Consider the following 15,318-nt stretch of genomic DNA (forward strand, 5'->3'; position numbering starts at 1 on the left):
GGATTGAGACTCTAGTCCAAGACCGGGATAGCCTCCAGCTTAAACTGTCCCTTGATGCCAGGCTGTCTCTCAACATCACAAGCCAGTGTTATATGAGGAATCTTGCATATACTGTTAGTTTTGCTGCCAAGAGGTTTTTCAAGAAGCTGTCTCCCAATCTGGTATCTTTAGCAGAAAATTTTCATTCACAGGAATGCTTTCTAGTGGTTAAATATGTGGCCAAAAATCTAGATTTAGCTCTGAATTTTCTCATGTTGATGCACTGTACTACTAATAAGAAATAAGCAGTGTCACTCAAAATGATGTTATACTGAACTGTGACAAGGAACAGGATTAAAGTAATATCCTGCAGCTGGGAGCAACGAGTTGTGCAGTTCTACATATGTTGGAGGCGGAAGAACACCTTGGGGAGAGGCAGTCACTGCATTACCTCCATCCCAACTTCTGGGGCAAGAGATTGGAAGGCAGAAAGGCCTGCAACATGCTATCACCATATCAAGAAGCAGAGTGCCTCCCTGCAATCATTTCCCTCTTGTCTGGCAATGGGTAGCACTCAGAAACTACTTTGGCATTGTCTGGCTCTGCTGTCCTCTTACCATTACCTGAGCCCCTTGGAGTTCATTGTTCAGAGAAGAGGGCTGAGAAGAGTTCTAGTCAACCTCAATTTAGGCTCACTTTGGTTCCCAGAGAAAAGAGAAAATTTTTCTCTTTTTTTCAGCCCATCCGGCCCTAGAAATTTTTTTTTTGTCTTCATCACTGTTGTGGCAAAATCCAGTTTTATCAGCATCACTGAGAAAGCTTTCAGTAGCTTGAGGATTAGAGAACATTATGGCTTCCACCCATGACAGCCTTCCAGCTTTCTGTCCTCTCTTCCTAAGGATATATTGAGACAATATTAAAAAAAAAAAAAAAAAAAAAAAGAGAGAGAGAAAGAAGCCATCATCATCAAAGTGGTCATTCTGTACTTTTGCAGCCCTCAGCAATCAGTAACCTTTCCATTTGTACCCAAGCAGTCAGTAGGAGACATGATTTGAGCAAGGCCACTTCACTGGTTTTCTAAGAGAGAACAAAATTCAGGGCATGACCTCAACTCCTTTCGTCTGGCCACAGCTTAGCTGAAGGCCCAGTATGTCAGATTCACCTCTGTGTGATTCCAGGGACTAGTCTGGAATCAATTTGACCCAGTAAGTCTCTTTGATTGCATCAGGCCTTTCAGAAGTTTTGAACGACAAGGATCTAAACAGCAGGCAGCAATCTGCACAAAGCCAGTCTTTTCAGTTCAACAATTTTTAAAGGTCTGTGCCTTTTTTCTTTTTTTTTTTTTTTTCATTTTCTTTTCGGTTTCAAATGCTTTCCAACTGAGCAAATGCTGCAACGAGTTCATGGGAGAAGGCCTCGAGGCACCCCTGACTTTGGCACCATCATCCCATAGACACTCCATACATTTTTGGCACCTTGCAACAAATACACTGACAGCCACAGGATTGATGGAAAGGGAAAGAAGCTGTTGTGCAGTCAAAAGAGAATGTACTCAGATTTCTGAAGCCATTTGAAAGAATGCTAGAATGATACTGGATTTCAGCATTCTTAAGCTCCTTTAAGATGATGCAGCAAGTGGTCTTTTCCACATGTGATGATGTATTTCAGGACAAGAGTTTCTTCAAGATTTTCCAAGCCTGTGGGCTCCTGATCCTTTTTCAAATTACAGAGATGATAGCATACTGGGGAGAATTGTGATTAGTTTAAACTCTCCACAGCTGCAAGAGATGAATGTCAAAATTCCACCCAAAAATCCACTTCTTCTGGATTGAATTTACCTACATGACACAGAGTCCTGGCCAAGGGACCACTTAAAAGAGCTGGAGCAGCATCAATGCTATTTAGTTTCTTCCATCACATCAACCCAGCAAAAGCTCACAACTCCTGTACCCAACACATTTCCCCCAGCAGCACTGCCATGGATCAGGCAGGGTATTAACAGGGACCTGAGATATGTGGGGAGGAAAATGGAACAATGAAATAAATGCTTAAGTACAAGGGAATTCAGACAGGGCTTGCAACTCATTAATTGAAATACACAGAGAATTGTAAAATACCTTGTTACTGAGAGGCTTTGCTTGGAGCTCTTAAGGACAGCAGACCCCACCTCATCACAGGCTGGGAAATCTTGAGCCATCTTGGCAACGGGAGGGTACAAGCACCGTGCTTTCCGTCTCAGCTGACCTAAGGATGGCAATGCTCTGTTTAGCTCAACAGGACCTCTCTCTCTCAATTGCTTCATTATATTTCTAAAAAAAATATCATACTATGCAGCATTGACTGACACTCTGGACCCATCTCGGGACATCTCCCCTCCCGTGTGTCTCTGACGAGAGAGAAAGCGGAGCTGACCTTGGCAGACTGGTGACTGACACCTCCCACGTTTGTCCGGATTTATTGTCAGGGCCATAAGTGAGAGCCACCTTTATGGGGTTTTCCTCAAAAATGCCTGCCCCCGTTTCCCAGGCGCTATGGGGGATGCCAGCTGGGGAGTGATCCTGCTTTTAAGGGGACTGAGGCCGCTCTCTCCACAACTGTTCCTAATCTACGCCAAAACAAAACAAAACAAAAAATTAAAAAAACAAAACAAAAAATTAAAAAAAACAAAACCAGGCTTCTCCCGCGGGACTTAGCAAAGCCGAACCGTTTGGCTGTGCTCTAAACAGACCAATATCCAGCGCAGTGAACTGTATGACAGACGCATTTAAGTTTAACCTCTATTTTAAACCTTTCATTGAGCCCGGGGAGGAAGACGGGGCCAAGTACCAAACCACGCGTCTTTTTGTAACCAGTCATGGCAAGGCGGTGAGACTCCTTGCAGCATGCGTAGTCGTGGCCGAGTGGTTAAGGCGATGGACTAGAAATCCATTGGGGTCTCCCCGCGCAGGTTCGAATCCTGCCGACTACGGCCGCGGCCCGTGGCTTTGCATTTTTCCTTTTTCTTCCCTTCCCCGTTGTTCACTGCCGAATCCCGGGAGCGGCGGAGCGGGGCAGCAGCCGCGGCCCGCGCCCCGCAGAAGCCCCAGAGCCGCCCCCGACCCGGCCGGGCGGGCGGGCAGACCCCGCCCCTGCCGGCGCCGCCTTGGCAACCGCGGGGCGGCAAGATGGCGGACGATCTGGACCGGCTGCTGGACGAGGTGGAGAGGCGGCTGTGCCACCGGCACGGCGGCGGCGGCCAGGAGCAGCCCGCGGCGGCCAAGGAGGGCAGGTTAGCGCTCCCGCCGCGGTCCCGCCGCCCTCACACCCCTCTCCCCGCCGGGCGAGGCGCCCCTGGGTGGAGCGCAGCTCCCCATCTGCCCCGTGCGGCCCGGCCTCTCAAAAACCCGAAACAGGCGGGCTCAGGAGCCGGAACCGGGCCGGCGGTCGGCGAGTGTCACCTGCAGCCCGTGTTGTGAAAGACCCACATCGTATGCCAGCGAGTTTAGTTATTTCAGACAGGCTTTGTCTCCTGCGTGTACCGCAACCTTGGATTAAAAATGGCGTTAAAAGCTGAGCTGGTTTGCCTTCTGGGTTGGGGATTACTTGGCTCTGTTACTGACCTTATGATATAACCTTTCTATATACAACTGACCTCAAATATCCATAAATCTCACGATTTAGAGCAGGAAGAACTTTAGCAGTAGCATTATCAAAGTTTTTATTCTCTTGATACTTCAGTCATTTCACTGAAATTACAGAATATTCTGCGATGGAAGGGACACACCAGGATCACTGACATCCAGCTCCTGGCCCTGCACAGGACACCCCAAGAGTCACACCATGTGCCTGAGAGCATTGTCCAAAGGCTTCCTGGGCTCTGTCAGGCTGGTGCTGTGACCACTTTCCTGGGGAACCTGTTCCGCTGCCCAAACACCTTCTGGGTGAAGAACCTTTTCCTGATATCCAGCATAAATCTTCCCTGACACAGCTTCATGCTCTTCTCTCTGGTCGGTTTTTTCTGTTCATAATTTTTCTGTTCATACTTTATTAACCTTATCCACTACAGTAAGCACTTACATGCTACACTTTGAGGTATCTGCCTCAAATTCCACAATTTTCAAAATGGTGATTTTGCAAGTTTGGTCCTGGCAGGGTCATTGCTTACAGTACTGCCAAGCATTCCGTGTCTGACATCCCAGCCTGCCCTCAGGCTTCCATCAGACATCAGATTTCCATCCTGACCATCAGGTTTACATCCCAGCCCTCACAGGCATCTCAGACTCCCTCTGGAAAGTCTGTGGACCAGAGAGGCTTGGCCAGATATCTCCACAGATGGGCTGCTGAGCACTTACCCAACACACATTTCACAGTCTCAGGAAAGGATCTTGAAGAATCCAATGACTAATGCAAGACCAGCAACACCAGCGCCTTTGATCACATTACTGGACTTCCACATTGTTTGCATAATGGCTAGATGAGCACTTAATTTTAGTCAATCTAATTACAATCTTGAAAAAACAATTACACAGTTTTCTTCTTTCTCAGGAGTAGATTTGTTCTTGATTGGTTAATGCAGCAGTACTACAGGCCTCTTTCTTTGACAAAGAGCTAACAAACAGCAGACTTGAGTGTTACTTGAGCAAAAGCAAAGTTCTGGTGATCTTTCTAAATGCATCCAGTTCTGCAGGAATTCTCTTCAGGACCCCTGCAGCTGTGTAGCTTGAGTAGTGACCTTCCTCTGACCTTATCATATTCCTGCTGCTGAAGCTAAATGTGAAAAATCAGGGTTGTCCAGTTAATTGCCCAGTAAGTGTAGAAGGGGTTATACTGTCATGGTTTTATTCATGGTTGGACGTGGTTGGAAATAAAAGAAGCAAGCAAAAATGAGACCTATGATGGGACAACTCAACAATCACTGAAAGGTGTTATCCTGCAGTTTACATCTGTTTAGTCATTATTTGGATGGCTTCCCTGAGATACTACAAAAATATTAGGGGAAAAAGGCTGTAACTGTTTGTATTTTTTAACTCACAGTTCTTACAATTGCTATAGTCTTGCTACAAAAATAAAGGCTGATTTATTTATTTTTCAGATCAGCTAAAGTGTTAATGAGTGCTGGCAGCAGCGAAGAAGATCTGGATGACATTATTGATGAAATCTGTAATGACAGCAGCTTTACCAAAACACCTCCGGTGAGTAGGGGTTTGCAGAAATTCAGAACAAGTCAGGTTCAACAAGGGAAGTGAAAGCACCATAAGCTAAAACTTTTAAAGCAAAACATGAATGAAAACAAGCTGTAGAATAAACTTGGAAAATAAAACAGAAAGGAAAATGCAGTAATCCTGTGAGGAGCAGGAGAGATGTACTTACCTAGGCAATAAGGGGAAATTAAAAGACATGCTAGTTCAGAATAGAGCACAGTGTCAATGCTCAGAATCACAGAATGGTCACAGTTGGGAGAGGGACCTCTGGAGATCATCTGGTCCAACCACCTGCTTCAGCAGGACTGCCTAGAGCCAGTTGCCCAGGACTGTGTCCAAATGGCTTTCAGTTATCCCTGAGGATGTAGACTGCAACCTAAGTAGCCTGTTCCAGTGTTTGACCACTCTCATAAGTCATAAAGATTTTTTGTATGTTTGAGTAGAAATTCTTGTACTTCAGTTTGCACCCATTGCCTCTCCTGTCAGTGATCCCACTGAGAGGACTCTGACTACATCTTCTTTATTTCTCCCTGACGTACCTTCATAAGGTTCTCCTGACCATTGTTTCCTCCAGGCTAAACAATTCCAACTCTCTTAGCTGCTACCTGGTTGTCAGATGGTCTAAATCCTTAATAACCTTGATGGTCCTGTCTTGGGCCCACTCCATTATGTCCATGCCTCTTTTGTATGGGGCATAGTGCTCCAGACATGTCTGTGAGGTCCAGTCTGGAGTAATGTGACCTGTCCTGGTCTTCAAATACAAGAGAGAGATGGAGCTACTGGAGAGCCTCCAGCAAAGGCCCATGTAGATGGTTAAGGGACTGAAATGCCTGTCATATGAGGAACAGCTGAGAGAGCTGGGGCTGTTCAGTCTGGGGAAGAGGAGGTTCCAGGGAGATCCTATCAATGTGTGTAAAGGGCTGTGGGTGTAGTAAAGGACGGGCCAGACTCTCCTCCATAGTGCCCAGTGACAGGACAAGAGGCAATGGGCATACACTGAAACACACAAAATACCATCAGTACACAAGAAAACACTTTTCTTACTGTGAGGGTGGTTAAACACAGGGACAGTCTTCACAGAGAGGTTGCGGAGTCTCAGTCTGTGGAGGTGTTCAAAATGCAGCTGGACACAGTCCTTGGCAAGCTGCTGAAACTGACAGTGTTTTGAGCAGGGGTAGGTCCCTTCCAGCTGAAATGATTCTTGATTCTATCTCATCAGTGCTGAGTAGAGAGGAAGGATCACCTGCCTGGTCATGCTGGCAGCACCCTTCCTGATGTATCCCAAGACACTGTTGGCCCTCTGTGCTGCAGGGACACATTGCTGGCTCATGGTCAGCTTGATACCGACTGAACTTCCCACAGCCCTCTCTGCAAAGCTGCTTTCTGCCTGGCCAGCCCACATGGTGTTCTGTGCATAAGGATTATTCCTCCCCTGGGGTGGAGTCTGCATTTCACCTTAGCTGAACTTGAAGAGATTCTTCTCACCCCAGTTCTGGAAGTCATGTGAGGTCCCTCTTAATGGCAGCTCAGTCATCTGATACACCAACCACTGCTCCCCGTTTTGTATTCTCTGCAAATGTCCTCTCACTTCACAGCAGGAGATGGAGATGAAGCTGCAAGTTTACATTCTCAAGACAGTTACAGTGATAGAAGGCATTGAAAATTGATATTCATTTGGGTATCAGCAGTAGAAAATGGTGTTACTTACACTTCATAACCTCCTGCAGATTCCCTTATGTTCATGAGTGACATTGATTTTGTTTTGTTTGTCTTTGATTTTTTACAGAGTGACTAAATCTGAAACAACAAAAAATACTTCTATACATCTGAAGGAGAGAGAATTATGCCAGTAAATTTGTATAATTTTATCATTTTATATCCCTAAAACTTCCCATTCAGGAACTAGAGTTCTCATATTCTAGAATTCAAATAAACTCTTCTGTGTGCAGCAAATAAGAAACCTTTCAAAAACTCTTTTTTTTTGAATATCTAAGTTCTTGATGGGTTTTAATGAAACAAAAGCTAAAAAACATCTAGGAAGAGGGTTCCAAATTATAACTGGTTTTAAAAGCAAAATTAGTTAAAGGAGGGCATGAAATAGTAAGTCTTGATTTTAAAGTCTTAGTGATCATGTGGTGGGGAATTCCTTCATCCAGAGCTGGAAATTCAGTGTGGGAAGAGAAACCTTGTTCCTTATTTACCCGTTACTTCAGAGCCTCACAAACTTGAACAAGAAAATTCCCAAAGTCTTAGTCCCCTTCTTCTGTGACTGAGATTTTCTGGCTCCTGCTTATTAAGTAAAACAGAATACTGTGACTTAGCTGTAATGCTGCATTTTATTCTTTGGTTGTTTTTAAACAGAAATTGAAGTCTAATTCTGCAAGTCTCACACCTGAAAGAAATAGTGTTGTTGTACAGGCACATGGGAAAAGGTAGGTGAAAAATGTTCTGGCTTGTTGGACACTGCTTGATTATAACTTCTTATCAGGCTGACAATACTGCTGCTGTTTAATCTGTGTTGGCATTTCTTAAGAAAGACATTGAGAGGAGAGACAGTCTTTTTAAAGAAAAAACAAAAATAAGCAGGTAATTTCAAAGAATTATGTTAATGTGTTTTTATGTGGTCCAAATAATTTATTAATTATTTAAGCTATTGAACAACATCTTCCTTTGCCTTATGGACATATACATTTATCAAATGCAGCAATGTAGATCTTTGTATATTCAGCATAGAGAGTGTTTTTTGTAGAGTTTTTCTTTGAATAATTTGATAATGGAAATTGTAAAATTCTGTAGTTTACAAGCATTTGGATGCTTTGCTTATATTTTTTTTATAAATACCATGCTGTTAAACTAGGAGAAATATTGTACTGCTTTTTCCAACCTGTTCAATTTTTTTTAATTAATTAATCCATATAGATGCTGTCCAGTGTACCTGGGTGGAAGCCTCTCACCATCTGGGATAGGAACAAATATTTCAAAAAGGTAGGAAACCTGAAAAATATGTGCTACTTGCTTTATCATTATTTTTATTCACAGCTGTGTTTCTGTGGTGGTTCAAAATTCTGCATTTGAACTGGGCAGGACAGCCTTGCACTCGTCTAAGTGGTAACTGCCCTTGAAATCAGCTGGTCCCTTCCAGTCCTTTGTTGTTGACCACTGGCCTTTTCCTTATTTGAAGAGGTGAAAAATGCTTGCAAATGAGACGTGAAACCAAGAATCAGTAACAAGTAGTTAAGGAAATTGCTGCTGTGTTATTTTCCCTGCCTCTCTTTATCTTTGTGTGTGATGCCAAGTACTTGACTTAAATCGGTGGTTGGGCTGGTTGAAGTCTCCCAGAACCTGAACTGAAAATGGTCAGAGTACTTTGCAATTGCAGCTGAATTCAGCAGAAGAGATACTTTGATGATTTATCCACAACATCCTTTAGAACATTACTGCATTTCCATGTGGCATTTTTTGTAGTAAATAATTGTGCATTCAGCACATATTTGTATGCTGTCCAGGTGTTGTATCAGTGAGGAAGACTAAGGAGAATATATCAAATGAATATCAGTTTATTTTATGTGTTCAGTGAGGATAGGAACTTGTAAAAATAATACATGAACTTATAATTAAATCACATACCATAATTCTGAACATGCCAGAGATGTAAAGGCATTAAGATTAGGTGACATTACTGCTAGTGTTTCTGAGTGCTGTACTTTGACCCATTTATGGTGGATGTATGTTGTATCAGTCAGCTTCTCTGATTGTTCTTCTTTGTCCAGAGCGTGTGATCGGCTGCGCTGCACTGCTTGTGACTTCCGCGTGTCGCTTTTCAATGACTACGTCTGGGATCAGTCCTGTGATTATCTTTTTTTCAGGTGTGTCTGGGGTGGGTGTTGGTGCTGTGCTGCCCTGCTTTTAGGCTCAATAAGAGCAGGAAAGATGAAAAGCCCTTAGCACTGCATGCTGCCTGTTTGGGATCAGGTGGGACAGTCTGTGGGGAGGGGGAAGAAACATCTCCCAAAATCTGTTTTCATCCATTTCTATCTCTTCTCCTATGACACTCCCTCTGCTTTTAAAAAGAATTCAAGTTTCATGGATGAAAAGCCCAGCTTATTGCTGAAATAAGCAGGTAATCCATGTGATGGGTTGGACTCTGCCAACCAGTGCAGGGTATCTACAATGTCAGCAACATGAATACAGAGTGTTCAGCATGTGCTTTGCACCTCACCTGCACTCTTACAGACTGTGATGGTTTCAAGGCAGATGTTCTTTTTTCCACTATCAGGTGTGCTGTCACGTTCAGTGAAAATCAAACAGCTTTATTTCTTAACAGATTTCTTTATTGAAGCAAATTTTGGTTAAATGAAGAGGTGGATTTTTGTTTTCTGCTTGTATTGTGATGTTTTTCATTCTTTAAATAGTTTTTGAAGACTTTAATGAGTTCTTATTTTCTGTTTCTCTAAAGCTTATGCCAAGACTTAGTGAAAGATAGTGTAGTAATAGATAACAGATTTGGATTCCTCTTAGTACAGCCTCTGTGTGAGCCTGGTAGCTGATGGAAGAGGTGGATGTGTTCAGAGTTATGTGCTTGAGAGTGATGTGACAGTCAGAGAAGAACATTAATGGAGATAGCAGCTCCTTTTCCATTATTTTGCCTGTGTTACATCTTTGGTTATTCCAGTATTTTTCGTCTGGTCTCAAAATTTGTATTTCTTATTGCATATCATTATTTTTCCCATTATTTAAAGCAGTTTTAAAAATACCATTCTGCACTAGTCTTCCTGAGATTAGTTTGGTAGTGGAAAAAGTTTAAACAAAAATGGGAGTCTTTTTTTTACCCCAAGTCAAAATTATTTTGCTTCTCAGATCTTGAAATTAATAAATGAAATGAAAGAAGAAAATAAGATGATCGTCATTAGTATCAGATAACTGTAACATTAATTAAAATCTGTAATCTGTAGCAAGAGATTTAACTGTTAATTTTGACAAACCTGAATTTTAGAAAGCAAACTTTAAGGTTAAACATTTTCCTTCCATCAATAGGTGTCTGATCTCTTTTTCTAAAAATTCTTCCCTTGATACTTGTTTTGAGTTTTTGTTATTTAATTGGGCTTGTTAATGTTGTTTTTGAGCGATTCAGTGTCCAGTGGCCAGGAGGAGGCCATAAGAGCAGAGATAGCAAAAATGCTACACTTTCACTTGGTTTTTTTGAAAAAACTTGTTCTTGTCATAACATGCTGATTTTTCATTTGTTATGGTTAATGGCTGCACAGGAATTATTTGTGGTTTGATGTACATTCTACCCTTTTATGGCCATTTCATTTCAGTCACTTTAGCAATCACCTTGAGTAGTAGTTCCTGATGAAAAATTTAACTCCATCATTTTACCCATTATGCATAGCAATTTTTACAGTAAGTTTGATAAGATAAATACATTTTTGGGTATTTTTTTTAACACAAGAATTAGCTCTGCTTGGTTTGCTTCACAGTTCTTTCTCTGGATGCTGACTGGAAATATCTAAACCCAACAGATAACATTGTTTACAAAAACACCAGTCTGTAGTTTATCTGAGAACACAGAAACTACACAGCTCAGGAAAGGAGTGTTCAAAACAGAATTCAAACATATCCCTAAATTAATCCATGACAGCAGTACTCAAAATTGTCAAGATGTCTTCTGATTTGAAATGGCCTCATGAATATTTTTTCTTTAAAAAAATCCAAAACAGCCCAGCATGATCCTAAGATGAATTCACTTCTTTGGCAGGAATAACATGCCTGAGCTCAGTAAACTAAGAGCAAAGATGATAAAGAAGAAAGGAGCACGTGCATATGCTTGTCAGTGCAGCTGGAGATCCATTGATGAATTAACTGACCTTCAAACAGAGCAGCAGCTTCGCTGGGTTTGTGGTAAACATGGAGAATGAAGCCTTCTTGTGTAGGATACCTACTTGTGTGGAAATGGCTCTTAAAATCAATTTGTTTCCTATGCAGTTCTCTGAGAACAGATGGAAAATTGAATACTTAGATCTAGAAATAGATTGTAACACCCAGATTTCAACCTGAAAACTTCTTTTAAAATTTAACTGTCTTTCAAGCAGTGTGGGGAGTTGAATTGTTAGGAGAAATAACCAACTTGGAGGCTTTCTGGAAGCTAAATGAGGTTAAAGTTCATACTCAGTAGTGTTAAAGAAAAGAAGGGGAAATAACAGACCTGGGCATGGGCAAAGCATCTTGATACTCTTCCTCACATCTAGCAGAGAGCCTCTTTTCCCATGTCTGCAGAATCCTGGACTCAAAATGATGGTCTGGGAAACAACCATGACACACAAGCACATGAACTTCTGCACAGAAGTGAATCCTGCTCTTCTGCTCTGCTCATAGTTGTTAATGAGCAAGTGGTTGTTTGTCTCTTAAAAAATTACTATGGGATCAGCTCTCATCTTAAAGGTTTCAGCACACCCCAGAACTTTACTTACTTTTACCCACCAGTAGCCAAAACTGCAGGTGCTGAATATTTTCTTCCAGTTCCTACTGCTTTCTTCAGAGCACTTTCTGCTGACTAAGGACTTCTGCCACAGTGAATTTCTTGAACTTCTCTTCAGCCCCCACTGCACAAGAAATGAAAAAATTATTGTGCAATTATTAAATGTGCAATTTTAAAATATGCAATTTTAAAGAGACTCTGAAGTCTATGTTACTCTTTTATCAGTATTTTTAATGGAAAAAGGCTCAAGCTTTTAAGAGTGAGAAAATATACATCCCCACTGATGTTCAAGTTCAGATTTTTTTCAGTTTCACTTACCTTTCACTTCAGCTTCTCTTGAAAAAATTTTGTCTTTAGATAGTGCAACTGTCCTGTTTCAACACACTCCCCTCAGTAGCATTGCTTGGTGAGTTGTCTTGCTTACAATCGTTCATGAGCTTTTGCTTTTCATTATGTATAAATAACACAGAAGATAGATTTGAGGTTTCTTCAGGGGGAGAGGGAGGAAGGAATAACCAGTCCTGTCATTTACTACATTGAAAAGTGTCTCAATATGGGAAGTCTGTCTGTGTTTTTGCTGTGGAGTATGTGTATCTGTACAGATAAATTCAGAATTACTTTGGGCAATTCTAGCTTTACAGAGCCATTTTCCTTTCTCTGAAGTTGTGCTCATGGTTCTAATCTGTATATTTGTTCTGTTTCTGAGCCTTTCCAAAACAATTGTATGGTCTTATAGAGGTGATTCCTGTGTCTGTCACTCTCTGGAAGAGCAGATCTCAGTAGTGATTGGAGGCATCATGCACTCTGCACCCTGCTCACCTTGTCCTTCCATGGGTGCTTGTTTCAGAGCCTGCAGAGCCCAGCAGTGTGCCTGGGAAGTCTGGCAGTGCTTCCTCAGTGCTCCAGACTGCTCCTTCCAGGGCCCATGCAGCCTTGCTGGAGAGTGAGAGGTGACTTGGCTTTGCAGAGGTACTACTTGGCATAATGGTGTAGACATATTTAGGGTCATGTGTTGTTTTCAGTGAATTTGGTATTTTGGGCTGAAGTTTCAACTGCTAGAGTCCAAAACTGCAGTTTCAGGACCAGATACCAGTCAGATCTGCTCAGTCAGATCCTAAAAGAGCTCTGCTTGCTTTTCTGTCCTTTGTGAAGATGTAGCCCTGGGCTGTACGCAGTGAGTATTCCAGGGTGTTCTTCAGGTGGGCCCAAGCAACTTTCATGGAGAACATCAGTGCTAAAATAAGAGAGGAACCCAGAGGGAGGTACCAAGCTCTGGGGAAGAAGAAACCTGCTTTCCATTCTTCTCAAAGAATGCATTTCAAAAAGTGCTGGGTTGCCTTGGCTTTTCTCTTCCAAGGCTATTTGAAACTCATGACCAAGTAGTTCCACAGGGTGTCTTGACTAGAATTGTACTGGAACTTGTGCCACAGTGTAGAAACAAGCAACAAGGCCTTGCAACCTGTGAGCCAAAAATGAGGGAAATCCTAATTCCCATCTCAGTTCATGAGACCAAGTCTTATGTGACTAGGAAAGGGAGCATGTCTCCTGTACCCTGAACATTCCCCTGAAGTAATCAGGTTTATTCAAGTGTAATTAACTTGTTCCTGGCCTTGGTCAGAGTGGTGGGATGTGACAGCTTTTTGTCCAAGGGAAGTTGCAAACAGGTACAGAATAGTACTTCTGGTACAGGTTTTCAGAATTTATCATATTTGTAGATTTGAGAATAATTGCTGCATCATTAGGTACAATTATTTTATTGGAAGGAGGAGCAGTATTAAGATTTGCTTTCGTTTGCTTTGCTTTCTTCGTTTACATGTTACAAATCACTCCAAACCACCTCAGATGAAAAGAATGTAAAGAAAGGTAAAACTAGAGCTTGAATGTACGTTTGATGAAGGTATTGTCAGATTGTACAAGGTCCTCAAGATGTAACCCAAACCCTAAGTGATATTTCTGTGTCAGTTATCTGAGATAGCAGGGATTATGTAGAGAATTCTGTTTAAGAATATGTAAAGAATTCTGTTTAAGAATGCAATTCAGCTGTTGTCAAATGGAAGTACTGGAGAACAGTGTTGCTAAGTATAAACATGACCACTGTTTTCCTCCAATTTTTTGCTTTGGAATAATAATACCATTTCCATTTGTGAAATGGGCAAGATGAAAATTTAAGACTTTTATTTTGCTTACTGATATGCGTGGAAATTTTCTAGCCTGTCCCATTAGTCTGCACCAGATCCCTCAAAAAAACAAAAGCAATGAAAGATGACAAAATGAGATTCCATCAAATTTTAATATGCTGCTCTGACTTACCTTTCACTTGTTTTACCTGCAAACTATGGAGGGTGAATATGGCTCAGAAGAGTCATTATTAAGAATTGACCTGCCATTAAAGTTCACTTACAGAAGCATAATAACATTACATATTGCAAGCTCTGCACTGTATTATATCAAATAAAGATATTTTTTTGTGCAAACGCCTATTTTAGTTTTGTACTGAAGATATTCTGCAAATGCTGCCACTTGCTGAAAGACTGCCACTTCTCTTGTTTCCTGAAATGTGAGTCTTTGGGTCATGTAACCAGCACATGTGGTAGTCACACAATACCAGAAGTGCTATGTTGGGAGCTGTGTACACAAATTTTTCTTCCTGCCAGGCTCTTTTTTCAGAAGACCTGACATTCTGTCTGTAGTGTGACACCTGGTAACTGCAGGCAAGTGGAGTAAAGGAACATCAGGTGCTGCTCATTTGTGAGTGCTACATCTGATGTCTAGAGTTTGGCTTGTGTGCTTTGAAAAAGTTTTTCAAATGTCAGCACTTAATAAAATGAGAAGTTGGAACTAACCTGAATCGTGTGTTGTGTGAGTTCTTGTGTACTGTTCCTATCCAAGAGAAGGCTTATAAAAATGATGGTTTGTGTCAGAAGTGTTATGACATGGCCTTAGTTCAAAAGCATTGTCCAGCTCATAAGAAGCAATAAGTACTGTGGTGTGTTTTCTCACATCAATGGGGATGCAGCAAATAGAGGAGAATTAAAGAAACTTTAACATTCTTTACTAGCTAACACAAGGAGAGCACATGAAATTATAGAGAGGTCATAAAGGTGAATGCATTTGCCACATTTCTTGGATGTTTACTAGTAAAGGATAGAAGGTGGAGGCAGGGTGTCAGATAGCTAAACAACTTGCAGAGTGGGGTGCTGGTAGCCTGGTGTATCAGTCATGCATTGGCTGTGGTCCACATGCCCCAGGTCTTGCTGTAGGAAACCCTTCTTGGTACCAGGGAGGAGCTGCTCTGCATGTGGAAGTTGGAACTTGTTTCTCCACCATCCAGAAATGCCGTGTGGCTTACATTGGAGTAACAAACATAAATACTTCCTGTACCTCATTCTGAATTTGGATTCCAGGCATGGGCGCTATTCAGTCAATAATTATTTCCCCAACTTAATTGGCAGTGTGGACACAGCGAGGATACTCAGTCACTGCCTCAGGAGTGCTCCTGACTTATTTAGGACCTGCAGCATCACAGTGATGTTCATGTGTGTTTCATTCACTTTGATAACTTCTTTTTCTGCTGAGTTAGAAGTACGTGATCAGGGTTGATATGTGATTATTCAGTCCAGTCTGCAGAGGGCAGAGCAGCACCGCTGAGAGTTACAGTTCAGGCTTCTGCTTCACTTCTTA

General features: G+C 41.9%; 1 protein-coding gene and 1 non-coding gene across 2 annotated transcripts; both read left to right on the forward strand.

Annotated features, from left to right (window-relative positions):
• Nucleotides 1-2,865: 2,865 nt before the first annotated feature.
• TRNAS-AGA (transfer RNA serine (anticodon AGA)) lies at nucleotides 2,866-2,947 on the forward strand. Its single transcript has one exon. It is a non-coding gene; the product is annotated as a tRNA-Ser (tRNA).
• Nucleotides 2,948-3,143: 196 nt separating this feature from the next.
• Nucleotides 3,144-14,467, forward strand: CFAP418 (cilia and flagella associated protein 418). Its single transcript, XM_058810496.1, has 6 exons — nucleotides 3,144-3,247; nucleotides 5,051-5,150; nucleotides 7,521-7,591; nucleotides 8,079-8,144; nucleotides 8,930-9,025; nucleotides 10,918-14,467. Exons 1-6 carry the CDS (start codon nucleotides 3,144-3,146, stop codon nucleotides 11,075-11,077), a joined length of 597 nt encoding a protein of 198 aa, XP_058666479.1. The 3' UTR covers nucleotides 11,078-14,467.
• The last annotated feature ends 851 nt before the right edge of the window (nucleotides 14,468-15,318 follow it).

The sequence above is a fragment of the Ammospiza caudacuta genome, chromosome 1 (genome assembly GCF_027887145.1).
Source record: "Ammospiza caudacuta isolate bAmmCau1 chromosome 1, bAmmCau1.pri, whole genome shotgun sequence".
Taxonomy (NCBI): Eukaryota; Metazoa; Chordata; class Aves; order Passeriformes; family Passerellidae; genus Ammospiza; species Ammospiza caudacuta.

Bases quoted from the DNA above. Each gene is read 5' to 3' on its own strand.
- CFAP418 (XM_058810496.1), top strand. From the start codon at position 3,144: ATGGCGGACGATCTGGACCGGCTGCTGGACGAGGTGGAGAGGCGGCTG. The intron at 5,151-7,520 runs GTGAGTAGGGGT...GTTTTTAAACAG, and splicing joins GCTTTACCAAAACACCTCCG to AAATTGAAGTCTAATTCTGC. The intron at 8,145-8,929 runs GTAGGAAACCTG...TTCTTTGTCCAG, and splicing joins GGAACAAATATTTCAAAAAG to AGCGTGTGATCGGCTGCGCT.